Source organism: Rattus norvegicus, chromosome 14 (assembly GCF_036323735.1).
Source record: "Rattus norvegicus strain BN/NHsdMcwi chromosome 14, GRCr8, whole genome shotgun sequence".
In the NCBI taxonomy this organism is placed as follows: domain Eukaryota; kingdom Metazoa; phylum Chordata; class Mammalia; order Rodentia; family Muridae; genus Rattus; species Rattus norvegicus.
The window spans coordinates 22,135,717-22,163,104 of record NC_086032.1 but is presented as its reverse complement, the minus strand read 5'-3'; the positions used below and the strand labels follow the sequence as shown (position 1 = coordinate 22,163,104).

General features: G+C 37.7%; 1 protein-coding gene across 2 annotated transcripts in view; it reads right to left on the bottom strand.

Moving 5' to 3' along the window:
* The window catches only part of Tmprss11c (transmembrane protease, serine 11C), a 58,448-nt gene extending 32,208 nt beyond the window's left edge, over positions 1–26,240 (bottom strand). For both annotated transcript variants that reach the window (NM_001412525.1, NM_001003979.2), the window contains exons 1-3: positions 26,137–26,240; positions 18,274–18,389; positions 9,609–9,727 (exon numbers count right to left, since the gene is read on the bottom strand). In NM_001412525.1, coding sequence (NP_001399454.1) covers positions 9,609–9,727; positions 18,274–18,389; positions 26,137–26,192 — 291 coding nt within the window. In that variant the 5' untranslated portion in view covers positions 26,193–26,240. The remainder of the gene's footprint in view (positions 1–9,608; positions 9,728–18,273; positions 18,390–26,136) is intronic.
* Between the last annotated feature and the right edge of the window lie 1,148 nt (positions 26,241–27,388).

The following is a 27,388-nucleotide window of genomic DNA, read 5'->3' as shown; positions in this document are numbered from 1 at the left end:
CAAGAGACTTCCCAAACAATATAGCTTATACTCATTGCCATTGGTTGTCTCCCTGAATTTGAGGGTAGGAGCCCATTGCTGCAGCCACTAGTTACTTTGGATGTAGAAATTGGAAGGATCAAATTTGACCTGACCTGGAAGCCTCCTCTCTGAAAAGTAGCTCTCATTGTATCTGAAGGTGCTGTATAAGCACCTGCAGAGAGAAGCGATTGGTGGTCCCACCTAGCTGTGAAGCCTGGGAGCTACAAGACTGCTCCACTAAGGTATCCCCAATGTACAATGGGTACCTTGGGAGTGGGTAGCCGACAGTTGTCTAGCTAGACTCTTCAGTATGCCTGCTACTGTGAACCTAGCCAACTACAGATGGCTAGAGATAGCACAGACTCTAGAGGAGAAACTATTGTTCCCACTTTCTAAAGGAATATAATTTCTAACTGTTCTAAAGACTCATCTGTATATCAACAGGTAAGTGCAGCTCCTGCTCGTGCTCAAAGGAGCTTCCTTTTACAGCAGATGAAGACTATTACAGAGATCTCAACTGGCCAATGTGCAGAGAACAAATGACAGTGGGGGGCTAGGGCCCAAACCGCACTTAAAACATCTATACTGCAATCTCTATTCCTAAATCTTGGGGGATAAATCACAGGAAGGGTAAGGAAAAGTTTAAGAGCCAGAGGACCAGAATGCCTGTTACAAGACAGTAATTTTCAGAATTAATAGGGAAGCTGTATTTATGAAATATCAACAATATGGTTGCCTAAATAAGACCTGCATGATGACTGTATAATTCAACATCTAATTGTGGATAGGGGGATATTTTTATGAGGTCCTTCTCCTAGATGAAAACCTATAGCCAATCAACGACTGCTGAGAGATGGAAAATCAATTTTCTCCATGGATAAGAGACTTGATAGGTTGTCTGATTCCAAGTGGTCAGTCCTAAACATATGGACAAATGAGGAACATTAAGTAGACTTTGTGTTTGTGTGTATGTGTACATGTGTGTATTCACCTGTGTGTATGTGTGTGTGCATGTGTGTGTATATATGTGTGTATGTATATGTGTGTGAATCTGTGTCCAACAAAGCTAAAAAGGAAGTCTTGCATTTGACAGGGTGTTGAGGAGCACAGCAAGTTAGGAGAGGGAGTGGAGGGGGTCAAAATTATATAAGTACAGTTTTCATGCATGAAATTCTCAAAAATAAGAATCTAAAAGAATTCAAGGCTATACAAAACAAGTATCAAAAGAAATTTATGTAAGAATAGCTTTCTCAATCACTTGTATTTCCAGTATAATGGATGACTTCCTGAATAGCTCTTCAACATCACTTGACAAGATTTGAATCTACCATAGTTTGCATGTTAGCATTTATAGACCTTCTAAACATCATCATGTTGACAGTGACAAAAGGTTTGATTTATATTTTTCCCCTGCAAACAAGCAATTGAAACATGTGCATTTACTCAATAAATGTATTATCTTATGAAGTAAATGTTAAACAAAACAGGAATATTTTTAAGTGACTGAATGGCGCAAACAGATGATTAGCATGCCAAGAAATAAATATTTAAGTGTGGTAGTTTGAGGTACGTTTGATATGAAGAATGCAAAATAATGAGATGGAATGATTCAGGCCTCAGATAAGGACTCTTTGAAGAAGGGCTATATGAATGAGACCTGGAAGACGGAAGGTTAAAAATAAAGATGCCAGTATGGCTTCCTATGTAATGGGAATAAAAATTGCAAAGGTCTGAGGTAGGAAAAGACTAGTGTATTTGAAGGATTTGTGGCTCAGGAGACAAAGGAAACATCATGTCCGTTGTATTTGCCCAAATATGTGGGGTATTATTTCAGAGGGCCTTACAGGCCAAGTTAGTGTGGGAGTTCTTGGTGAGGACAACAAATGCAGATCTCATCAAACAGTAAATAATCATCTCTTCTATTTTGAATTCCAATAGATCTGCCTCTCATAGGAGAAGACATAGTTGAGTTTTTTTTTCTTTTCTTTTCTTTTTTTTTTTTTTCCGGAGCTGGGGTCTGAACCCAGGGCCTTGTGCTTGCTAGGCAAGCGCTCTACCACTGAGCTAAATCCCCAACCCCCCATAGTTGAGTTTTATAAAAAAAAAATTGTTCCTCATGGGTGAGACAAAAATCCTGAAAACATGGAAGGACCCATGTCAGCCCTTTGAAAGACTCCAGATATCTGTGGACATCCAGGAATGAAATTGACTCTGGTCTTTTCTGAATCTTTCTGTAGCTCCATAAAAGCCAGTAAAGATTTGAGACCATCCAGGTCATATAGAAAGCTCCAGGACAGTCAAAGATACAATAATGAGACCATGTCTCACAACAACAGCTATAACAAAAGCAAAATGAAAATAAAAACCCAACTAACCAACCTACCTACCAACCAAAAACCCATTAAGGAACTGCAAAATGAGGGTAAAACTTTGTCTTGTCAGTGCAGTGTGTAGAAAACAGAGCAAGAGGCTTCTTTCTGGGGCTTTGGCGTACAGAAATAGAATGCCTTTGCTCCCTGTTAAGATGACAGGATTTAAGAACATCTCCCATCCCATATCATGGAGTTGCCTTGAATAAAAAGAAAATGGCCAACAAAGAAAACCAAGAGTGGAACAAAGGAGCCCAGAAGGCTGCGAACATAAAATAAGTGAAGTACTCATCCACACAAAGATGCTGGGGACATGATTGCAACTTGAACAATTGCAAAAATATATAGAACAAAAAAAAAACAAGCAAATTAAAGCATCCCGCACACCTAAGAATACTGGAATATAGAGGAAATTAAAAAGCTAATATTGAAAAATGAAAATTTAAATATTATAAATTTAGTAGTTCAGGCATGCCTGGTGTCACATGTCTTTAATCCCAGCATTTGGGGGGGGGAGGGGCAGCTGAACTGTGTGAGTTGAACCTGGCTTTGTACAAAGTGAATTAGGCTGGCCAGGGATGGGGAGTGAGACTTCGTCTCAAACAAATTAGAGGTCGATTGAAAACCACATTTTTTTGAGATGTGTATTTATTTGTTTTGAAATTCTAAATGGAATAAATACCTAACATTTTAAAGTTTTAATAATGTTCTCGAACTACATTTACCAAGAGGTGTTACCAAAAATTGTTTTTGATGGAGGTGGAGGAACTGAACTACTGGGGTAAATATGAAAAAATTTTTAAACTTTTTGGATAGTTACATGGCAACATTTCTTAAAATTATAACCTATTTTATTTTATAAACCTTAGTTATAAAACTTCACAAATATAAAATATGTAATGATGTTAGTAGAGTTTGTTGTTTCCTTCTTTCCTTTCTTCCTTCCTTTCTTCCTTCCTTTCTTCCTCCTTTCTCTCCTTTCTTTCTTTCTTTCTTTCTTTCTTTCTTTCTTTCTTTCTTTCTTTCTTTCCTTCTTTCTTTCCTTCTTTCTTTCTTTCTCTCTTTCTTTCTCTCTTTCTTTCTTTCTCTCTTTCTTTCTCTTTCTTTCTTTCTTTCTTTCTTTCTTTCTTTCTTTCTTTCTTTCTTTCTTTCTTTCTTTCTTTCTTTCTTTCTTTCTTTCTTTCTTTCATGTCTATATTAATCAAGGCCCGACTCCAGTAGGTATTCACAAATATAGAAGCACCTGAAAACAAAATACTGTATCTCTACTTTAGAATATTTTGGGATTGTTGAAAAGAACAATTGACCTTCATATTAACTTTGAAGAAACTCTGTGAGGATTACTGAGCAGAATAAACAATTTTAATGACACTGAATATAATGAGCCAATTTTAATAAAATACTGAAAAATATTAGTTTTTCTATTTTTCTAAACACGTGAGCATAGGAGATAAAAAGGGAAGACACATAACATCATAGTAATTATGGGTTATTGGAGATAGAATCTGAAGATAGATGTGAAGGGAAAGGAAATTGGAAAAGATAAGAGGGGAAGAAAGTATTTAAAGCATTTATTTTGTGAAAAAATTAACTTTCTCCAATAGACTCTTACTGGGTATACAAAGCATACTTAAGGGACGGACGCTCTATGCCTAGGAGATGGCCAACACAGAAAAAAACTCCATAATATTGTTGGAGTTTTGTTTTTTTTTTTGTTTTGTTTTTTGGTCTCATAATGCTTTGTTTGCACATGCCTGTGTCCAAGGCTTACACTCAACTCAGGAATCTGCCTGCCTTTGTATCTGCCTGCTTTGGTATCTGACAATCTGGTTCATTAATGCAGCTGTCTTTGTTCCTTTAGATTCATAAAGCCCCTCATACTTCATACTGCATCTTTGTATTTTGAGAAAAAAAAATATATATATACCCATGTTTTTAGAGTTCTTTCCTACAGACTTAACGGCTGTCCTGAAGGTCCCAGCATTTACCATTTTGGTGAGACATCAGCCATACCTTCACCACCTGGACTCCTGCTGTCTGTGATCATCATCGGGTCATTAATGTTAACAAGAAGGACGTTCCTTAAAGGAGAAACCTAAAATATGTACATTATTATACAAACAAGCCTTATGCCCATGGCAACTATTGATACTCATGGAGGCCCACATTCGCTGGTCCTATCCCAGAGGCAGGAACCATGACATTCTGTTACCACTAAGGTCATGCCACACCCTGCATATGATGTCATTTTATTCCTTTTTTCATGTATGTCCCTGTGTTCTGATCTCTGTAGACCAGAGGAGGGTGTCAGATCCTGGATCTTCCTGAAGTGGGTACTAAGAACGGAACCTGCATTCTCTGCCGGAACAGCAAGTATTTTCTCATTGACCCACCTCTCAAGCTTCTTTTATAAGACTTGTTTATTTTGTCTTTTTATTGTTCATTTCAGTGACATCAAGCAGGCCTAGGCTACAGTGTGAGATCTTATCTCAAAATTACTCAAGTCAACTCAAAGAAAGACACTCACCCCCACAAAAAGAGAATCAAAGACTTAAATGTGGTAATCAAGAATATTTTAAAAAGTACAGTAGAAATTTATCAAAGCCCAAATGTAAATTGGGCTTAGTCACTGAGCCATCTCTCCAGCAATACCATACTATATTCTTTTCTCAAGAATTTCTTGGCCTCGATAGATGGCTCAGTGGTTAAGAGCACTGACTGCTTTTCCAGAGGCCCTGAGTTCAAATCCCAGCAACCACATGGTGGCTCACAACCATCTATAATGGGGTCCAATGCCCTCTGAAGAAACACTCATATATGTAAAATAAATAAGTAAATAATTAAAAAAAGAATTTCTCTGTTTTTAAGTGCCAAGTTTTAGTAGAATATTGGTATAATATTTTTTTATTATTTTCCTATAAAATTTCCCCCATTCCTATCTGGTCACAAAATACAGAAAGTATTTTGTCCGTCTTGCCATGTTACAAAGGATTGCAAGATAACACGTATCGAAGTGAGAAATTCTGTAGAAGTCATGCAGAGGAGACAGTACATAATCTGGTAGTTTGTCATTCCCAAAGTGAAGTGACAGTGGGGTTATTTTACAGTGGTTCCTGAGGACGAAGGTGTCCTGAGCATTTAGGATGTCTTTCTTATATCTCTATTTTCCAGTTGTAAAAAAGAATGCTAGCATGGCAGCAATTTTTAACATTATCTTCTGTGATGCTTAATTTTATTAATTTGACACAACCTAGAACCACTTGGGAAGGATTGTCTTAATAAGGCGTTGTCTATATTGAGTTGGCCTGTGGGCATATAATGGCTTGATCAAGTAGGTTGATCTGAGAGGACCTAGTCCACAGTGGGAGGCATTATTCTCTAGGAGCAGAGATCCTGAGATGTGTGGTGGTGGAGACATCAAGATTAGCAAGGCAAACAAGTGACAAGCAAGCGGTCATCTCTTTGTAAGCAGTCATTTCTTTGTGTTCTTGACTGTGGATGCGATGTGACTGACTGCTTCTGGCTTCTGTCAGCGTGACTCCCCATCATAGACTATAACCTGGAACTGTTAGTTAAAATGAACCCTTTCTTCTTCAAAATTGTTCTTGGTCATGACTTCTTGTCACAAGAAAACTTAAACCCCTTGAAACATAAATAATAATGCCTTGTTTATTGCATTCTTGATGCATTTTGAATGATCTCAGCTCCATTATGGCTAGAATCTTAATTCAGAATGGTTTACATTTAGTGTATCAGATAAATATTATGTTTTAAAATAGACATAGAGTAATATCTGAATTTAAGATTTTGGAGTTAAAACCTTTTTCTGCTATGTTTTTTGAGGCTGAATGAATACTGTTGGAATCTTTACTTAAGTTGTAACATTCGTTAACCTGTATTAAATGGAATAGAACTAGTATTATTTATTTTACTATTATTGTTTAATAATGACATGTTTTAAAATGTTATGAATTCCATACAGAACCTGTCATTTGGTGGGCTGCATCAAAAAGAGGGGTATATCTAAAAAAGCATATGCTCCTGGCATGTTCTGGGAAGCTTAGGGAAAATGATATTTGATGAATGTCCTGGTTATATGGCTAGCAAATACGTACCTAACTCCTGGATACTGTATTAATGGTTTTACGTACAAGATTGGCTGATTGCTTTATCTAGATGTTTTGACAACCTATAAATCCTTAGCATTTATTTGGAGAAAATAATTTGCAATTTAATATTGTAATTTATCAAACACATTGGCCACATTTACTTCTTACAACTTGAAGTGTGCTCAAAATTTTGTAGTATTTTGGTGGTCTCTAAATAGAGGACTCCCCATCCCTGCCCCATCACAAAGTTTGACTTTGGGCAACTTAATCTCTTAGTGCCTCATTTTTTATATAACATAGGGACATTTTGAAGATTAAATATTGATGAATAAGTACTTATACCGAAAAGTAATAAGCCTAATTATATTACCAAGATATTGCCCCATTGTTGGTTGTTTGTAGAACTTTTTTCACTTAGATATCAAACTTGTATATCATACCTGCTGAAGACCTTAGAGTAGTACAGGAAGGCATGGAGACTTTTTAACTGTCCTTTTAGAACATCATTTAAAATATGAACTGTGAGAATGTTCTCTGTCAAGACCTTCCCCCTATAGTTCATAGCACAGCAGCATTTCTCTCGAATATATATATGAATATATATACATATATAGACTTATATAATACATACATGTAGACACATATATATTATATGTTACTTGTCGTATGTCATGGTCATGCATCATATGTCATATGTTATATTTATACATTATATAAGATATATTATATATAATTTTATATTATATATATCTTTATAATGAATCATTTAAAGGATATTATAGTGACAGTCAGGATAAGAGAGTCTATAGGAATTATTGTAGCGAGTGCAAGATTTTTCTAATGACTCGATACTCCATTTCGCACATGTTATTATCAGAGTCTTGTGCTTACTTATGAATGTTGTGTATGGTAATAGCTGTAATGCATGAAGCAATATTATATTCAATGAAAACATAAAGAAAGGCAAGTGTAAAAATAAGGCATTGTGCAACATATATTTGATATAGACTGTTTACAAATAGACACGTTGAAAACCACAAATGGAGTTGTTTAAGACTGAAGGAAGAGGTCACGATTGCTGCCTAACCGGCCAGGATATGAGATTATTAGTTATCTCAACTGCTCTAGAACACTGGTTCTCCACCTGTGGGTCATGACCCCTTAGGGAGGGGCATCAGATGACCCTTTCACAGGGGTTGCATTCCAGATCCGTACATTAGGATTCATAACAGTAGTAAAAATTATAGTTATGAAGTATCCACAAAAGTAGTTTTATTGTTGGGGGTCACTACAACATAAGAAACTCTATTAAAGAGCCATAGCATTAGGAAGTTTGAGAATAATTGTTCTAGAGTAAGCAGGGGATAATTGATTTGAAAAATTGGTCTGAAGTTAGAGCCTGTCTTAGAATAGATTTTTAGAAATATTGGCATGAATGCCATAGGAGTAACTATGACTTAAGGCCCACTCTACAAGATAAAACCTTGCACCCTGGTTGGACCAAGAACCTCTGACTAGACAGATCATAAATCTTAGGAGAGGGCCTCCTACCATTATGCTGTTAAGTGGATATAATATTAAACCATTTCTTAATGACTTGTCATTATACCCATAGATTAAGACTATCTGTTTTAAAGACTGACAAATAATAGGACTTTGGCTTATACCACAGTTCATCCTTTGCTATGTCTGCATGACCTTATTGTGTTGGCATTTGTGATCTAATGTTCATGAAAAGAAGCTGAGGTGAAGAGAAATTACACAGTTAGAGTCATGGAGCTAATACAGCAGTAATTTTGGGAATGGCTAAGGGCCTTGAGTTGATTTCTTTCACTTTGTAAAAATATTTTATTAATTTTATTAGTAGTATTCACTGTAGAAGTGATTACCTTTATTATGATATTTTCATATAGATGTATATATATGTTTCTTTTGTTCTATTCTCTATTCTTTTTATCCTCTTTCCACCCATCCACCAGTGCTCTGCCTTTTTCAAAATATACTCATTTTTTAATGTCCTCAGATATATTTTTAAAATGTAGACTCCACATATGAATGAAAAGAAGCAGTATTTTTCTCTTTGAGTCTAGATTATTTCGTTGAAGATGTTTTTCTCCTCCACTGCACTATATTGCTTTGTTTCCTTTTTGTTATAAAATCAAAGACTCAGTTTTATGCCTCCATTTTCCAATTTTTTTCCATGATGATAAAAACACACCAGGACTTTCAGGAAGTCTAACTTATTACCTTGTACATAGGGGGATGCTTTGGAAAGACTATTTGTTTTCATCAGAGCAGTGAGCCCTCAAATGTCCTAGCAGGAGATTCTAGGAGAAATGGCAGATGAATGATGTCATCTCTGCCCCTGACACTCTCAGTCTGGCTAATGAAATTACTTGAGTTAACTATAGTAGTTTCGGTCATAACAGAAGCTTCTGGCTAAGCACACTTGGTCTCTTTGTTGAACCTTTAACTGGGTGAATATGAACACGAAGTTGATTCTTTTTTTTTTATCTTTATTAAATTGGGTATTTCTTATTTACATTTCGACTGTTATTCCCTTTCCCGGTTTCCGAAGTTGATTCTTAAGCAGATGTTTTACAACTTTTCCTCCAACAATGAGGGTTTGCAAAGTGATCTTTATTTTGGTCATATTATCTTTCAGACTGGCAAGGTTATTTTTCCTCAAGGAACTGGTTAATTTTTGAATGAGAGGGAAGATGGCCTTAGCTGTGCATATTAGAGATCAAATGTATATTATTCATGTGATTGATGATTTCATTAGAAATATCAACTCTTTTATGTGTTGTTTTTCTTAGCATTTCTTTTTTTTTCCCCGGAGCTGGGGACCGAACCCAGGGTCTTGCGCTTGCTAGGCAAGCGCTCTACCACTGAGCTAAATCCCCAACCCTTTTCTTAGCATTTCTTAAAAGGATTCCCTTTGCATATTTTTCTGTTCACATTTTTAGAAGACTGCCTGACATGGTTAACTCATACAATCTAGAACTAAGGTACTGGTTAGAAACTATTTTGAACTTGGAAAATGACTGCTAGAGTCTTAACACTTTTTGAAATGCACAGAAAGGAAAAAAAAAACCATTCTACTCACCAAAGACACTATCCTTTTATTTAGGTCCATGTATTCCTGAGAGTATGGCTTGGCAAATTTGCTGTCATAGTCAATGTTGTTAACCTTAAAGCTGACATGGTAGTAGAAAGGTGTTTTTCCTGAGGACAGAAAAGGAAAATAGTTTTCCCATTGTACACAACCACTTCGTTCTGAGAAGTCACACGCTCATAAAATGTCAGGTTCTGTGATATCCACAAGTCTTGGTGCCAAGAGATTGTGGAAAATGCTCAGGTGGAGGAATGCTAAATTATAACTTTCACCAAAAACATATTCAAGGATTTTTTAAATGTAAACTTTTAATGTTCCGCTTTTCAAGTTTGGGCAATATGTTGTGAAACAAAATTACATTAAAATACAGTAATTATCTTGGTCTTTGTGATTGCTATACATTACATTTTGAAAAATCAGCCAAATCATAGGTTATCTTACTCATACAATACCTAAGGAATTAAAATACACAATAGTCCCATAAAAAGGGACTATTTAAGACAATGTTAAAAAATTAGACAGACTTAAGAGCAAAAAATAACAAGATAAGCTGCTTATATACTTTGGACTTTTGGTCCAGCCCATGTGGGCTTATAGGTAATCCACAAACACTATACATGCCCATTTTTGTGCATAGTTTAACAGCTTGATGTCATACATGTGACCTATTCTGGCTGAATTCATCTTAGAAGCTGAGCTGTCTTGAATGTCCTCACCTTGGGCCTCAACTTCTGCTGTGTTCTTTCAGACTTGTTGCTTCCTACTGTGTTCTCTCCAATGGATTGTTGGAGAACTTACAATGCCCTCACAGAATGTATTGCAACACTTGGCTTTGAAGAAAAACGCATATATTTCTAAGTTTGGCTCTTGGATGAAGAGCAAAATGATGAAGCAAATGAACAGGCATTTGAGAAGGCCCTCCTTGTCTGTGCTCTTTTTTTTTTTTTAATTTAGAGAATACTTTATTAGTTTTTGTAATCAAACCCACGTAGATAAGACCTTACATATTTAATACAGTGCGTTACCCCTGTACAAATGGAAAAAACTTAAGTTCAACATTTCTAGACCAATATGGCTGTTAATTTCTGTACAGTGCCAACTCAACACAGTAAACGGGGATACTTTTTTCCAAAGTTGACAGCACAGCTAAAGTTTCCAAAAATTCAAATTATATATCTGTATATATATATATTTATATTTATATAAAAAGACCAATAATAGCAGTGTGTTATGCATCAACAGCAGCAACAGCTTTTCCAGGTTCTGCAGTTATCTGAACAAAACTGTAGAGACATCCAGCACACTCCATTAAAAAAAAAAAAGTAAAAAAACAAAACCCGAGAAAACAGCACAGTTCTGTTACTCTTGTGGTACCTGGCACCATTTTTTTTAAATTAGCTTCTCAATCATCATCTGGAAAGAAAACATTCTGAGCAACATCATTAAAAACAGCTTTGATAAAGCACGGTCACTACTACGTATCATAAAGCAGGTACAAGCTATTTTACATCCACAGAGGTCTGATACAGTACTGTCCTACATCTATAATACTAGAGGATACAATTTAAAAGGCATTATTTGAGACTTGATTCTACTTTTCCAGCAGAGGGCCCAAAGGATGGTGTGATACAGCTTTGTAAAGAAACATACTCTAGACAGGATTTCCTTTCACTAGTGGCACAGTTCTAAGGATTCATTCTCTCCATGAATGTCAGCTAAAACCGTTATTAAAAAAATGAAATATCCCTAGAACAAAACCGTATAACCACCGGATTCACATGAAGATGACCTAGTGGAGACAAGCTGGACCTCACCTTACCAACAAGCTATCAAATCTGTTATGTTTAAACAGTGAGACCTCTAAGGAAGGAGATGCCAAGTAGTGCTTCAAAGCTTCGGACCACAATCAAACACAGCATCCTTTTCAACAGAAGCAGAAGCTCATCTGAATATGCTCAAGGATGCTGACATCAACATTTAATCATCTCCTCACTCATCCAGGAAGAAGGGGAGATCAGTTACTACTGTACTTTATTGTGTTCAACCAAATCACCATGTTACAAAAATAGCAAGCTGCCATAATAAAAAATAAGGCTCCTCTATCCAGCACCAGATAGCATCATTTTACTTTCAAGACTAGAAATTGCACACTTGTATATAAACCAACCGAAGATGAGGATTGAGAGTTCATCTTGGTGGATTTTTCCTTTGATGAATATGAAGTGTCCTTCCTTATCTTTTTTGATGACTTTTAATTGAAAATTGATTTTATTTGATATTAGAATGGCTACTCCAGCTTGCTTCTTCTGACCCTTTGCTTGGAAAGTTGTTTTCCAGCCTTTCACTCTGAGGTAGTGTCTGTCTTTGTCTCTGAGGTGTGTTTCCTGTAGGCAGCAGAATGCAGGGTCCTCATTGCATATCCAGTTTGTTAATCTATGTCTTTTTATTGGGGAGTTGAGGCCATTGATGTTGAGAGATATTAAGGAATAGTGATTATTGCTTCCTGTTATATTCATATTTGGATGTGAGGTTATGTTTGTGTGCTTTTCTTCTCTTTGTTTTGTTGCCAAGACGATTAGTTTCTTGCTTCTTCTAGGGTATAGCTTGCCTCCTTATGTTGGGTTTTACCCTTTGTTATCCTTTGTAGTGCTGGATTTGTAGAAAGATATTGTGTAAATTTGGTTTTGTCATGGAATATCTTGGTTTCTCCATCTATGTTAATTGAGAGTTTTGCAGGATACAGTAACCTGGGTTGGCATTTGTGTTCTATTAGGGTCTGTATGACATCTGTCCAGGATCTTCTGGCCTTCATAGTTTCTGGCGAAAAGTCTGGTGTGATTCTGATAGGTCTGCCTTTATATGTTACTTGACCTTTTTCCCTTACTGCTTTTAATATTCTTTCTTTATTTTGTGCGTTTGGTGTTTTGACTATTATGTGACGGGAGGTGTTTCTTTTCTGGTCCAATCTATTTGGAGTTCTGTAGGCTTCTTGTATGCCTATGGGTATCTCTTTTTTTAGGTTAGGGAAGTTTTCTTCTATGATTTTGTTGAAGCTATTTACTGGTCCTTTGAGCTGGGAGTCTTCACTCTCTTCTATACCTATTATCCTTAGGTTTGATCTTCTCATTGAGTCCTGCATTTCCTGTATGTTTTGGACCAGTAGCTTTTTCTGCTTTACATTATCTTTGACAGTTGAGTCAATGATTTCTATGGAATCTTCTGCTCCCGAGATTCTCTCTTCCATCTCTTGTATTCTGTTGGTGAAGCTTGTATCTACAGCTCCTTGTCTTTTCTTTTGATTTTCTATGTCCAGGGTTGTTTCCATGTGTTCTTTCTTGATTGCTTCTATTTCCATTTTTAATTCCTTCAACTGTTTGATTGTGTTTTCCTGGAATTCTTTCAGGGATTTTTGTGTCTCCTCTCTATGGGTTTCTACTTGTTTATTTATGTTTTCCTGGAATTCTTTCAGGCATTTTTGCGATTCCTCTCTGTAGGCTTCTACTTGTTCTCTAAGGGAGTTCTCCACGTCTTTCTTGAAGTCCTCCAGCATCATGATCAAATACGATTTTGAAACTAGATCTTGCTTTTCTGGTGTGTTTGGATATTCCATGTTTATTTTGGTGGGAGAATTGGGCTCCGATGATGGCATGTAGTCTTGGTTTCTGTTGCTTGGGTTCCTGCGCTTGCCTCTCGCCATCAGATTATCTCTAGTGTTACTTTGTTCTGCTATTTCTGACAGTGGCTAGACTGTCCTATAAGCCTGTGTGTCAGGAGTGCTGTAGACCTGTTTTCCTGTTTTCTTTCAGCCAGTTATGGGGACATAGTGTTCTGCTTTCGGGCGTGTAGTTTTTCCTCTCTACAGGTCTTCAGCTGTTCCTGTGAGCCTGTGTCTTGAGTTCACCAGGCAGGTCACTTGCAGCAGAAAAGTTGGTCTTACCTGTGGTCCCGAGGCTCAAGTTTGCTCGCGGGGTACTGCCTAAGTCCTCCCCGCGGCGGCAGCAACCAGGAAGATCTGAGCCGCCCTTTCCGGGAGCCTCCGTGCACCAGGGTTCCAGATGGCGTTTGGTGTTTTCCTCTGGCGTCTGGACGTGCACAGAGTGCAGTCTCTTCTGGTTTCCCAGGCGTGTCCGCCTCTCTGAAGGTTCAGCTCTCCCTCCCACGGGATTTGGGTGCAGAGAACTGTTTATCCGGTCTGTTTCCTTCAGGTTCCGGCGGTGTCTCAGGCGCAGGGGTCCTGCCGCTCCTGGGCCCTCCCCTACGGGAACCCAGAGGCCTTATACAGTTTCCTCTTGGGCCAGGGATGTGGGCAGGGGTGGGCAGTGTTTGTGGTCTCTTCCGCTCTGCAGCCTCAGGAGTGCCCACCTGATCAGGCGGTGAGGTCTCTCTCCCACGGGGTTTGGGAGCAGAGAGCTGCTTTGTCTGTGCTCTTACATTTTTACTTTTACTCATTATTCCTTGGAACTAAAGTAGCCATTTGTAGGGGGGCATGAAGGGTTACGAGTCTCTGCTAATGATCAGTATAAAAATTTGGGAATATCTTGAAATAGAAGCGGTAAAACGACTAGTGAGGAAGATTAACTTCGTCTAACAGTCAACTCTGTGGCGTTTGTTGACTTCTCCTCTTTCCAGGGTAACACAATCTTATTTCTGCCTGAGCAGATGCTCGTCTAAAAAGTGTGCTATTCCACCTATGCTCTATCTAGAGTGATCCTGTTGCTTTTGCATTCTGAAAAATGCTTCTGGAACATCTGAGCGGCTCTCTTATTGAGTGAAGGTACACTTACTTTCCTGCTCTTCTTACTGGATGGCTGTATTTCTTCCTTTTTTCCCCCGAGTCATTGACAATTGAAGTTCGAGACTCATGTATGCTAAGTAAGTGTTCTGTCACTGAGTTACATCCTCAGCCCATTTAGTTATACTCAAAAAAAAATCTTTCTAAGTGATTCTGAGTTGGGTTAAACTTCATTGATTTGAAATAGGGATTTTAAAGACAATTTTCAGGACTAAATCTAGCCTGGTTTTGGATATTCTATAAACATATAATAGCTTTTGAATTTAGGTGGGAAAAGGAAAATATTAATGACATTTGGTGATATGTGCAAGTTACATCAAATTCCAAGTGCAGATCCCCAAATACTATTTGAAACATCATAGTAGTTTACTGACTTTGTAAAGGACCTAGATTAGTAGATTATTTTAGTTCACAAGTAGTCATTCAGTGAATGAATGTTAACTCAGTTTGTGGAGACTTTCATGTGCCTTTATTAATGCATTTATCTATTTATTTTTACATTCTTTTATTAAGAGAGCCATCTGCCTTCCTAAGAAAGTTAACTAAGATTTGGGTTGGAGATATGGCTCAGTAGGTGAGAGTTCCAGGTTCAGTTACTATCATCCACATGGTGGCACCGGGTCCAGAGGATTGATAACTTCTCCTCACACCAGTAGGCACTGCAGATGTGTTTCACACATATACACACTCGGGTAAAACACTCAAATGCATAAAATAAAAAATAAGCCAGAGGGTGAACTAGCTAGAAAGCATATGATTACCATTTAGAATACCATAAGGCAGAGAGGAGAAGGTATGTGTAAGGAGAGCTGCTCTGTGCTTTGGTTTGCTTGGCAAATTTTTTGACTAATTACTAACTCCAGTGAAGAGATAGTTGTTGCGAAAATATGGCTCATTATTTCTGGGTTTGGAGTCTGTGATAGTGAATTACAAACGACTACAGAGTCATTCAAAAGGAAACAAGTTTTAATCTTTGATTTGTGCTTTCTGGCATTGCTGGAAGAGTCTTGACAATAACTGTTTTTCATTGACAGATTTATCTCCATTCTGCTTGTATTTTTTCCTTCTCCAGCATCTAGGCTTGAGACTTATCAGACATTTCTTTAGTCAGAGAGCTAAGTGCTCTGTGGGTGGCCTCTTGATTAGTTCCTGAAATGATGGAGCTTCTTTCTTGGGAAGTTTCTGCTTGCTCCCTAGGAAACACAACATTTATTCCCGTTGACTGTGGATGTTCATGGAGAGTGCCTTTTTTTATGTTGCTGAAACATCAAAGCCCCATTATTTGTTTTAGGATTTATTTTATTTCTTTATACTTGCTTGTGCATCTGTGTGATTGCATGTCACCTCAAAAAGTCAGAAGAGGAAGTCAGAACCCCTGGAGTTGGAGTTACGGGAATTTGTTAGTTGCCTGATAAATGGATGTTCTGAGAAATGGACTGAGTCCTATGGAAGATCCTCAGCTTCTCTTAACCACTGAGACTAGGCACTCACTACTTCTATTTTACATATTCCATATGGGAGTTAGACCTCAGTCCGTTATGTTCCTTAATGTATGAGGGTCTTTTCAGGATAAGGCCGATCTGTTTTATGAAGACCTTTTCTCAGCTTGATATGAAGAGGAAATATCAATTCATCAAACATTAAGTTGGGGATAATAATGTGAGAAGTAAATGTATTTCCAAATATAATCTCCTTAAATATTCTCTTCTTATTTTCACTTTCTGGCATCTACTCTTGAGGAACAACTAAGTTTAGAGCCTATCTTTAAAGTGAATATTCTTATTCATAGATATTTTTGTCATATGTTATGACTATAATTCAGGCTTTAGCAGGGGTAACATCTGTCATTGCGATCTGTCTAATAAGTATAAATGGAAAAGAAAGTGGTTGCAAAACCCCTGCTCCTGTCATGTGTCTCATTAGATCACACTGCACAGTTCTCTCTCTGTTTCTGTGTGTGTGTTGTTTGTCTTTGCAAACTGAAATGGATATTGGATGAGATAGCCTGACTCTTATAAACGTAAACTCTTTTCTAGAAATTACTATCATGTTTTCAAATAATAGTTCCCAATCTGTGATTCATGTATTATGTAAAAATGGAAGCGTGGCGGCTTCAGGAGATGATTCCAGGGGAAAATACTATATGCATGGCAATCATTGTTCTTGTAGACTTATGAAACTATGGCTCTTATACCTGTATGAGTTCTGTCTTTGCAAGTGCGATAATTTAAAAATATTCCTGACTGCTGAAAACTTTGGTCAATTCTGTTCTTCAAATATAATTGTCAAAGATGATCAGTTCTAGGTTAGGCTTCTGTTTTCAAGAAAGGTTTTTGTATGAGCCTTGGTTCTGATTTCAGATTTTGTGGCTTCTAGGAGAGCAATAACTGTAGATAAGCAGGGGAACATTTGTATGTGGGTACTCTATAAAAGTCAAATAGCAACCAGAGCGTTGGGATCTATGGCCACTGTTCTAAAATGAATTTTCTATGACAAGTGACAAGATCCACGAGGGAGCAAGCACGGCAATATAAACACATTGCACCCTAGTCTATGTAAGCATGTCTCTTCTCGCAACCATCTCACCCCCTTGTGCCTTACCTTTGGTGAAACAAAGGATTTATCAAGAAAACCATGAGGGGATACTATTTTTACTGGAGTAGAAAACAAATATTACTATCTTTAGCATTACTTTTGGTCTTTATATGTTCTAACAACTAACTATTCTTATATATCGCCTATATGAATATAGAAAATATTTTAATAAAAGTATCCTCATGTACACAGCTAGATACTATATGTTCTCACTTATATGTGGATGCTGTGAGTTGATTATAGAGAATCAGAGACTGGAACAGTGGTTACTAGGAAGTGCTGAGAAAGCAAGAATGAGGAGGTCAGATGACAGGAGCCTAAGTACAGTCAGATGGAGGAATAAGTTCAGTGTTCTAAGTCACTAAGATGGCTGTATTTTATGATTATATATTTTTTACAAGTTAAGAAAGAATTTAGAAGAATACAGAACAAAAAATTTCAAGGCTAAACACAAGGCAATGATATAATTTAAGGAGATGGTCATGGTGATCCCCTTGATCATTAAATATTGTGTATATGTATCAAATTATTACCTTGTGCTTTATAATATGTACAATGCAATGTTTTTAATAATTAAAAGAATGTCTTTGTGCTTAAAATGACCACAAAAAGACAGAAAACTGGACACGGTGCTCTACTTTAAGTAAAAAAAAAACTCAATGACCTCATATTTTTTTCTATTTTATGGATAAACTATATTGAAAATTTGTAGACATATTTTCCTTTGTTGTTCAATATTGGAGAAAAAAATCTAGATTTAAGGAGGATTTTATGGGTAGGAAATATTGTTTAGAACAAACACATGGTTTGGAGTAAGAAATTTTAATTCTGTAGTAAAAAATCTTAAGTCCTTAGCTTCTAACAAAGAGAAACTGTGTCTACTTTCTTCAATGGATCTTCAACCCGAAAATCTTTCCAAAAGGCAAAATGAAACAAAGAACACCACAACTCTAGTTTTAAACGCACTGGTCTAAAAGTCACTTGAGGTCAAAGTCTGAAGACAAACATTTGCTATTTTAACTGTAATAATAATTCCATTAAAAGTGGCATGATCATATGCAAAAAACTCACAAAAATATGTAACATGTATAATTTGTATGTATTAGTTATCCCTCGATAAGGTTTTAAATGCTTGTGAAGTAAATGTTAATGACCATAACGGTATAAAGCGTAACAAACAAAAAGACATGTCTCCTCTCCTTCCTCACATTTCTTAGTTTTCCCAATGTGGTGTCATCAAACGAAAAGACAAACATAACGGATACTTACCGCAGGCGGCAAAATAGGCAATGAGTCCAATTACTACCGCAGCGATCACCGCCGTTAAGATGCCTAGGGTTATCTTTCCACACTTTGTGAGTTTTATCTTTGTTTTGCACTCTGTTCTGAGTAAAAGGACAGGAAGGTGTCAGTAAGAGCTCGTGTTAAGCCTGTTGTAAATACATATCAATTTAAGATTAAGTGCAAAAAATGTGTTTTTACATTAATGATGTGTCCTGTAGACTGACGAGTTTCCAAATAGTGGAGAGTTTGTGTATACATTATTGGGGCTGCTTGTTTCTCAGCACCTATGATCGATAACGGTAATACTAAATCAAAATTCACTTATTCCTTCAAAGACCACTTGTAATTGTTTTACTCTGCCAGTCACTGCTGTAGGAACAGTCATGCCTGTTCCTATGAAGCTTGCAAACTACTGAGTAGAGGTAGGCCGGACCAAATAAATAAATGAACGAATGAATGCATGCAATCTATAACTGGCAGCAAGCGCTAAGGAAAAGTAGGACTCAGATCAGAAATAAGAGCGCTGGTGTTCGCTCCAGATGTGAAAAGCTGCTATTAAGTCCAGCGGTCAGGGGTCAGGCCCAGGCAGATAAAGTGTGAGAACAGTGAGCAGCGCTAAGGGGGTTATGCATACTGACATTTGGAAAATTCCAGAAAAAGAGAATGACTGAAGGAAGGCCCAGGGTAAGCACTAGTTTGGCGTACTGGATAGTGTGACTGGAGCTGTAGCGAGGGAAGAGTAGCGTGCATGTAACCTTGAGAGATAGTAAGGTTCGGAGTTCCGGAGCCTCGTGGTAATGATTTTGGTTTTCCTCTGAGCAAAATGGCAACACAGAGCAGGTTCGAGTGGAGGACCGTGATGACTTGGTCTAATGTCCTAATGGAACGCCTTTGCGTGTTGTGAAGAATCATCTGTAGAGGACAAGGAGAAGGGGAGGAACAGGACAGAAAATGTTCCAGGGACTGAAACAGAAGATGGCGTTGTCTGAGACCAGAGTGTTAAAGATGGCAGAAAGAGTTTCAACTTTGTATAGATTTTAGGGATAAAGCTGACAGAAATGTCCTGATGAAAAGATGGATTCTAAGAGTGGAGTCGAGGATGATGTCTAGGTGTTTAGCCGGAACACTTAACATAGGGCATTGTCATCACTTGACATCTCAAAAGGCTTCTCTGCAGCAGTATTGTTGGGATGTTTAGCAGCCATTCATGAGGCGATGTGGGTTAGATATATAAGAGTAGCACTTGGAATAGTAATATGTGTTGGTCTTATTAACTTGTCGTCCCTGAGCATATACAGTACGGTTTAGCAGAAGATGACAATGCCAAGGGAGTTACTGTAAGTAGAGAAACAGACCAGGATAGGATCATCTGTGCAGATTTTTGTCAGAATGTTAGAGAGAAAGAGGACCTGGCAGAGGGTAGATGCCAGAGGAAATTAACAAGGGTAGGAGAGCCAGTTAGAGTAGATCCAGGAGGGCAATGGAGGACAATCAAGGATGAGGAACAGGCAAAGCTGTGCTAGAAGATAGCTCAGATAGGAGTTAGAGAAAGGACTGAAGGAGCAGGAAGGGTTTGCAACCCCATAGAAAGAACAAGATCAAGCAAAAAGACCCCCCAGAGCTCCTAGGGACTAAACCATCAACCAAAGAGTACACATGGAGGGACCCAGTGCTCCAGCCGCATATGTAGCAGAGAATGGGATTGTCTGGCATCAATAGGAGGAGAAGCCCTTGGTCCTGTGAAGGCTCATTTCCCTCGGGAAAGGGGATAACATTTGAAATGTAAATACATAAAATATTCAAGAAAAAAAAGACTAGGTAATAAGTATGGTAGTCACAGATGGGCGTCAGAAAAGTGATCTTGACAGAAAGCTCTAAAAATAGCAGGGTTAGAGGGTTAAAAAGAGAATGGAATCAGCAGAAAAGGAGACAGGACTACTGATCTTTCCTTTGAAGAGTTTGCTGAAAAGAGGAGGAAAGAAAAGGTCCTGTACCCAGGGGAGGAAATAGAAAATGACTTAAAAACAAAACTTGAATACACATAAAAAGGAGACTAGTTGAGCTGATGGCCACATAATTAATTAGCAGGTTAATTCATAACCTTAAGAACTACTAACATTTTACGATATTGTTTACTTTATGCTTTTATGTAAATTTCCAAGAGGTTACAATGATTCATGACATCACTCCAGGTAAATTATGTTCTATATAAAAATTAAGAGAACTTTCTGTGACCATTGCTACACCTCGTGAAGCTACTAATAATTTCTTAATATTCATTGATATCAATTTCACATTTAAACTTGTTTTTAAAATGTCTTTTATATATTTGGTTGAGCCAAACTAAAACCAAAATTTCTTGTCTTTTCTTTCTTTTATTTTTTTTTATAACATGACTCCAGCCAGTGCGGAAGCTGAAGCAGGTTTTTTTTTTTTTTTTCCTGTCTGCTTTTATATCATTCTAGGTACACACAAAGAATAGGGTCAGTTCTTAGATCAAAGACAACGTAGTCAGGCAAGGCAATACACAAAATAGTCAAACAAGGCAATAACCAAAGTCCCATGGTGACTGTCTAAAGGCTTATCAGGGTGACCAAGATAAAAGGAATGCCATACATTCCTTGGCTGTGTTTACCTCGAACCTACTTCCTTATCCTAGCCCAATGTCAAATTCCTGCTAAATTCCTAGTAGGCAGCACCAAGAGCTCTCCACATTCTCTGGGGGTTTGATGCTGGGATCAAGCAGTGCCCCATGCAGCCAAACACATACTCCAGCATTGGCCAATGCCCTACTCTGTGATCTGAGTTTTATTTAGAGCAGGAACATAATGGTAGGAAAGAGGATAGAGTGGTAAAGAGATGGTGAAGGTAGGGAGACCTTGTTCAGCTCTGTTCTGCCTTGTAGAAAGACATAACATGGGCCCTGGCCTGGGCAGTTTCTATGTTGCATTTGGTTGCTGAATGTCTCGCCACCCTTTTGAACCTGGAAAAGTTTTCAAATTCTGCTTTTTCCTTTCCTTTGTGACAATTATCTGCTTTAGTTTCTGATAAAATTATTTTTATACAGTATACTCTGTCTAGAATATGTTTCTGTTATTTAAAAATGTTTCACCATAATGTTTCATTTTGAAGTAATTACGGACTTTCATACAACTTAAAGAAATAATATTATTTCTTTGTACCCTTTAAATAGTTTTCCTTGATGGCCATTTATACTATAATACCACAACCTGGACACCTGCTCAGATAGTGAGCATTTCTACCATCAGAGGCCCTGCATGTTTAACTAATTAACCCATTTGTCTCCTCTTCCCTACCTTCTTTAACCCTTGACAATCACTGATTTGATTTCCCTTATTGTGTGTTTGTATTGCAAGAACATTATAGAATAAAACCATACATTATATAATGTTTGGAGATCTGTTTCCCATTCAACTATTGAATTTGTCAATTATTATTCACAAATCATGGGGTTGTAAATTTTAGGCATTAATTACATCTTGAAACAATAGATGAATGGCATAGGAGAATATACAAAATTTTAACTAATTTTGTTTTAAAATCTGTGTGAATGCATGTATACGGTGCAAATACCTGTCAGTGTGTACAGAAGTCAGAGATCAATGCCATGTGCCCGTCTCTCTCTCTCTCCACATTCTTTTACTTTCCTTTTTTTTTTTTTTAAGATTTATTTACTTATATGAGCATACTGTGGCTGTCCTCAGACACACCAGAAGAAGGCATTGAATCACATTACAGATGGTTGTGAGCCACCATGTGGTTGCTGGGAATTGAACTCAGGACCTCTGGAAGAACAGTCAATGCTCTTAACCACTGAGCCATCTTTCCAGCCCCCTCTCCACATTCTTAATAAGCAAATCTGGAGTTATTTTGGATGATATGCAAGTTTGACAATTTCCTAAGTTAGTGAGAGCCCTTGTTCCTTGGGATAGGATCCCCCGGTTATGGACATGTGTTACGGTTCTCTGCAAAACTCAGCAAGTCGTCCAATTCAAAGTCACAGCCTCAGAATGTCAACTGTCTCTGCAGTCAGTTCCACCTTAGAGCCATTCACCCACCCTGGAGCTTCTGCCTGTCCTCCCCCCAAGTCCTGCCTGTCCTTGCCTCTTTCACATTGATTATAGGCACTGTGACCCCAGGAGTGGCTTTGAAAGTGGGTGCTGGGGCTCTCAACTCAGGTCCAATTGCTTGTCCAGCAAAAACTTACTGAGGCCTCTTTAAAAACTTTTATATTTTAAGTTTTTTTTTTTAAATTTTGAAAACCTTTATAAACTTCAAAGCTATTTTAAAAACTTTTATTATTTTACACATTGGGAAGCCATTTTATTTTAGTATATTATGGCTTAGCACTGGAAAAATGCTATTTCATTTTGACATACACAAATGTGGAAGAAGTGTCTCTAGAAAGGAAGTGAAGAATTTATTGCCACCCACTTATGTTACCCACTTTTTCCCCTGTAAAGGTAACATGGAAGAACTGGGCAAAATTAACATGTTCTATGTCCTCTGTATCGCCACCAGCTTGCAGGACTGCCAGGGCAAGCACCACAGACTAGACAGAGGCAGGGCAGAGTGCTGTGTTCTTGCTTACGGAGGTTGGAAACCTGAATATGACTCTAGCAGGTTCACATCTCCCAGCTTGTAGGTGGTGGGTCTCCTGTGACGTCACACTGTTCTTTTTATTCTCATATCTTGACTCTTCCCTGTATAAGCATGGTCATACTGTGGTAGAATCTATCCAATAACCTCACCTTCACAAAATCACGCCATTTAATTTTCCCTATACGAATTCAGGTTCTGAGATATCAGGGGCTACAATATTAATATATGAATGGGAGAGCACAGTTCAATCCATTATATATATTTTGACATCTTATGTATGTATTTTGCCTTGTATTAACACTTTGAATTACTATTATACAAATGTATAAATATTTTATTTTATATAAGAGAAACTCATATTTTGTTTTTTATGCCATATTACATACTTCATGTTCTTATTGCATAAACTACCCATATACATATGTTACATGCTTATATGTATATTCATAATATCAAGAAACATAAATATATATTTTAATAACTATACTAAATACTGGCCACTTTGAATCATCTATATTAGTGCCTGTATTATTTTGATTTTTGTTTGGTGACAAAATCAAATATCTATTGAGAAGTCGACTCTTTGGTTTCTTGGCACTGAGTCCCTGAGCTGATAGTTTTTTGTGTTTTTGTTTTTGTTTTTGTTTTTTGTTTTTTCTAAGGAAGCAGTGTCAGCTGGGGTTCTAATGTGGATGACATTTCAATGTCTCTTCAGAAATTCATTTTACTTCTTATAAAATTATCATTATTAAAAAGTAAATTGGTTGGGTTGGGGATTTAGCTCAGTGGTAGAGCGCTTGCCTAGCAAACGCAAGGCCCTGGGTTCGGTCCCCAGCTCCAGAAAAAAAAAAAAAGTAAATTGTCCAAATTGTTTGCACATAAATAAAAAGTGGTATCTCTCGGTATTTTCATGTGATGTGTATGAGCGTTTGGGGTTGGGGTAAACAAAGGAATTACTCAGGATATGTCTAGTCCCTTTTCTCTCCAGGTTAGCCTTGAAATCCTGGTTCAAGAGATTCTTCTGATTTAGACAGAAAATATATTTTCCCAGTCTGATCATCTCATGTATCGAGTCTAGAATAGTATTCCTAATTTTGGGGGAAGTAATTGTCTAAAGGATATGGTAAGTCCTAGGAATTTAACCCTATACATGACTTTGTGCCTTCAGACCTGTCCCTCCACATTTTACCAGTGAAAGCAAACAGCTTGCTCAAGTCCCAATGAAAATGTTTCAAATGAAAAATTTGATGTGGTAAACAGCTGGTGTCTATTTTTCAACTCTTCTTAATTGTGCTTTTTTAAAAAAAATAGAAAGAACCATATAAAGTTCTGCTTCTATAAATAAAAAGCCACATTTTATAATAATTTCATAATTTATAGATATTTAGAAACCATTTGCTGCTTTATATTCTGATTTCCTACAAAGCTATGTAGAGATGATTGTTTGGTACAAAAATTTGTCTGGCTGGGAAACATCATTGACTTCAAACTTTCCTAATGTAATTTCCTGGAAGGAGAAACTTCCTGGTCTGGAGCTGGGAGGGATTTGCAAACTACTCATCCTTTGCTTCTCATATTAATGATGGGAGCCAGCCTTTATGATGATCATTCTCTGTGGGGCCAGCCAGGGGTTGGCAGAGGACTCCCTGTGGCTATCCTCATACAGGTAGGTGAGAGTGAGGATTAGGGCTCTGCTCGCATCCCAGAAATCCTTACTATTCCCAAAGGTCTCATTGGTTTCACAGGGAGCAGCACATTCTAAACTCAAGGAAGGTCCCACTTTGTTATTATTATTATTTTTCTCTAGAACATTCTTTTAAACAACACCAGGCATGCTAATTCTACTTTCCCAAATTCTTATTACTAGATGGAGTGTCGTTTGAAATACAAAAGGCATAACATTAAACAGAAGTCGAGTCTTGGTAAGGAGTTGAGGTAAAGAACAAAGAAATCCTTGGTTTGATTTTAGCAACACAGGCTAATTTTCCACGTGTTTTTACTAACAGAGGGTATGTTAGTATATCACTCATAAGATTAGTGAGGCAAAGGATTATTTATAAGAAATATACATTGATTTCCAACTATGTCCTGGTTCTAAAATTATTAATTCCTTGAGATAAAACTAAAGTCCGTCTTGACAGTATTGCTCAGATAATACTTATAGAATATAAGAGGGTGATCCACTTAATCTGAAGGAGGCAGAACGCACTACTTAGGACCTGAGATTTTTATCAGTTTTAGTAAGCAAATAGAATGATGAACAGTAACTTACTTTTATAAAAAATATTTTAGTATTTCTCTAACAGTAAAAAAAGCTAAACACTAACATGAACAGAAGATGTGACATTATTAAGTTACAACATCCCAACGTGCTAGTTACCCAGAATCGACATTTTATCCAGACACGTGTCTATTTAAAAAAAAATAGGCGTTCCCAATTAGTTTATCAATATTTGCATTTTGGGATAGTGCTGGAAAGACTAATATGTGTGTAAACACTTGTACTTGTGTTAATCTGATCAGCTTAAAAATTAAAATGTGAATGTAAAATGTCCTGTCCACCTGCCTTCTGAATAATAATAGGCCATTACATTTTTGTTTTGGTTTCCAAGGCCGACTACTAGCTAATGCATCATTGCTGATGTCAGGAATTTAAATGTGCTTGTTGGCTTTGCCTTTGCTTCCAAACTGAATGTTCAGTCATGCTGCTAAAAATATAGAGTTGTGAAGCACTGCAGTGTTCCAATAATTAAAAGAATAAGACCTCAGCTTGTCTTGCCACTTCCAAGCCGGAGAATAGTCCAGTAAATAAAACAGCAAACGAGACTACATCTGCATCACTCTACGCCACTAGACACGGACACGTACTTAATTTACATCTGTTTCGTGTCCTTTCTGTATTCATGGTGAAATTATCTTTTAAAGCTACCCAGTCCCAAATCTTCAAGTTCCAGTAATTACACGAGAACACCTTGTTTATACCTGAAAAGTTTCCCAGGGAATTTAGAATGAACTCCAATGGCGAAAACTGTTCCATTGTAACCATTTTCCCCCTTTGTTTTGAACTTGTGTTGGTCCTATTTCCATAGGAGCTGAAAGGACCTGCTCCTTTTTAAGAATCTTACAAGGTTAAGTAGTAACTATGCTACAACTTTCAGCAGGACACTGGCTGAGCCATGGCAAAAGCGCCTGCCCCCTCCCCTCCCCCGCTGCACGTTCACACACCTGTTCCGCAAGGCTGTCCATGGCTCTTCGCTCCTCCGAGGCTGTCCCCTTGCCATCTTCCCCTTGAGTGCTGCGTGGCACAGTCACCCTCCACCTATTTAGCTTACAAGAATCTATGGCTTTTATGTGTTTTATGATAATGGCCTAATGATAATACTTAGCGCTTACACAACTTTTCATCTTCAAAGTGCTTTCCAAACCTTTATTAATTAATTTTAAAACAATAGTAAACTGGGCGCTGCGCATATGCCAATCCATAAATAATAAATAGTCACATCAGCCCAGTTGGGGGAGAAATTTAAAATTAAGTAGTGACCAAGGAAGTAGCTGGACGGACTGGCCTGAGATACGTGGGTTTGCATGTTCTGTGTGGCAGGCAATTGTCCCTTTCCACTGCCTGCCCTGCTTAGACTTCACTGCTAAAACTTGGGGCGCTTTCTCTTTGGTTCCCCTGCGAACAGCCAGTGGCTCTTGAAGCCCTAACCTTCCATTAGGATCTGAGTGTTTTCCAACCCATAACTCTCTTGCAACCATGTATCATCCTTCCGTGAGTTCCGTCCTCAAATTTTTACTGCCGCTTTAATTCTAGTGCTCTTTAAAAGAATGTCTGATACCCTGAAATCTACAGGGTGTTGAGTTTTAATTAAAAGATATATGGCTTTAACTAGCAATTTTCCACGTTTTGGACAGCTTTCTCGCTCTTCATGGCCAATTTTGATATTGGTGTAGAGGCGAGATAGGACACATCTTTTTTTTTTTTTTTTTTTTTTTTTTTTTTTTTTTTTTTTTTTTTTATTAACTTGAGTATTTCTTATATACATTTCGAGTGTTATTCCCTTTCCCGGTTTCCGGGCAAACATCCCCCTCCCCCCTCCCCTTCCTTATGGGTGTTCCCCTCCCAACCCTCCCCCCATTGCCGCCCTCCCCACTAGACTAGTTCACTGGGGGTTCAGTCTTAGCAGGACCCAGGGCTTCCCCTTCCACTGGTGCTCTTACTAGTATATTCATTGCTACCTATGGGGTCAGAGTCCAGGGTCAGTCCATGTATAGTCTTTAGGTAGTGGCTTAGTCCCTGGAAGCTCTGGTTGCTTGGCATTGTTGTACTTTTGGGGTCTCGAGCCCCTTCAAGCTCTTCCAGTTCTTTCTCTGATTCCTTCAATAGGGGACCTATTCTCAGTTCAGTGGTTTGCTGCTGGCATTCGCCTCTATATTTGCTGTATTCTGGCTGTGTCTCTCAGGAGCGATCTACATC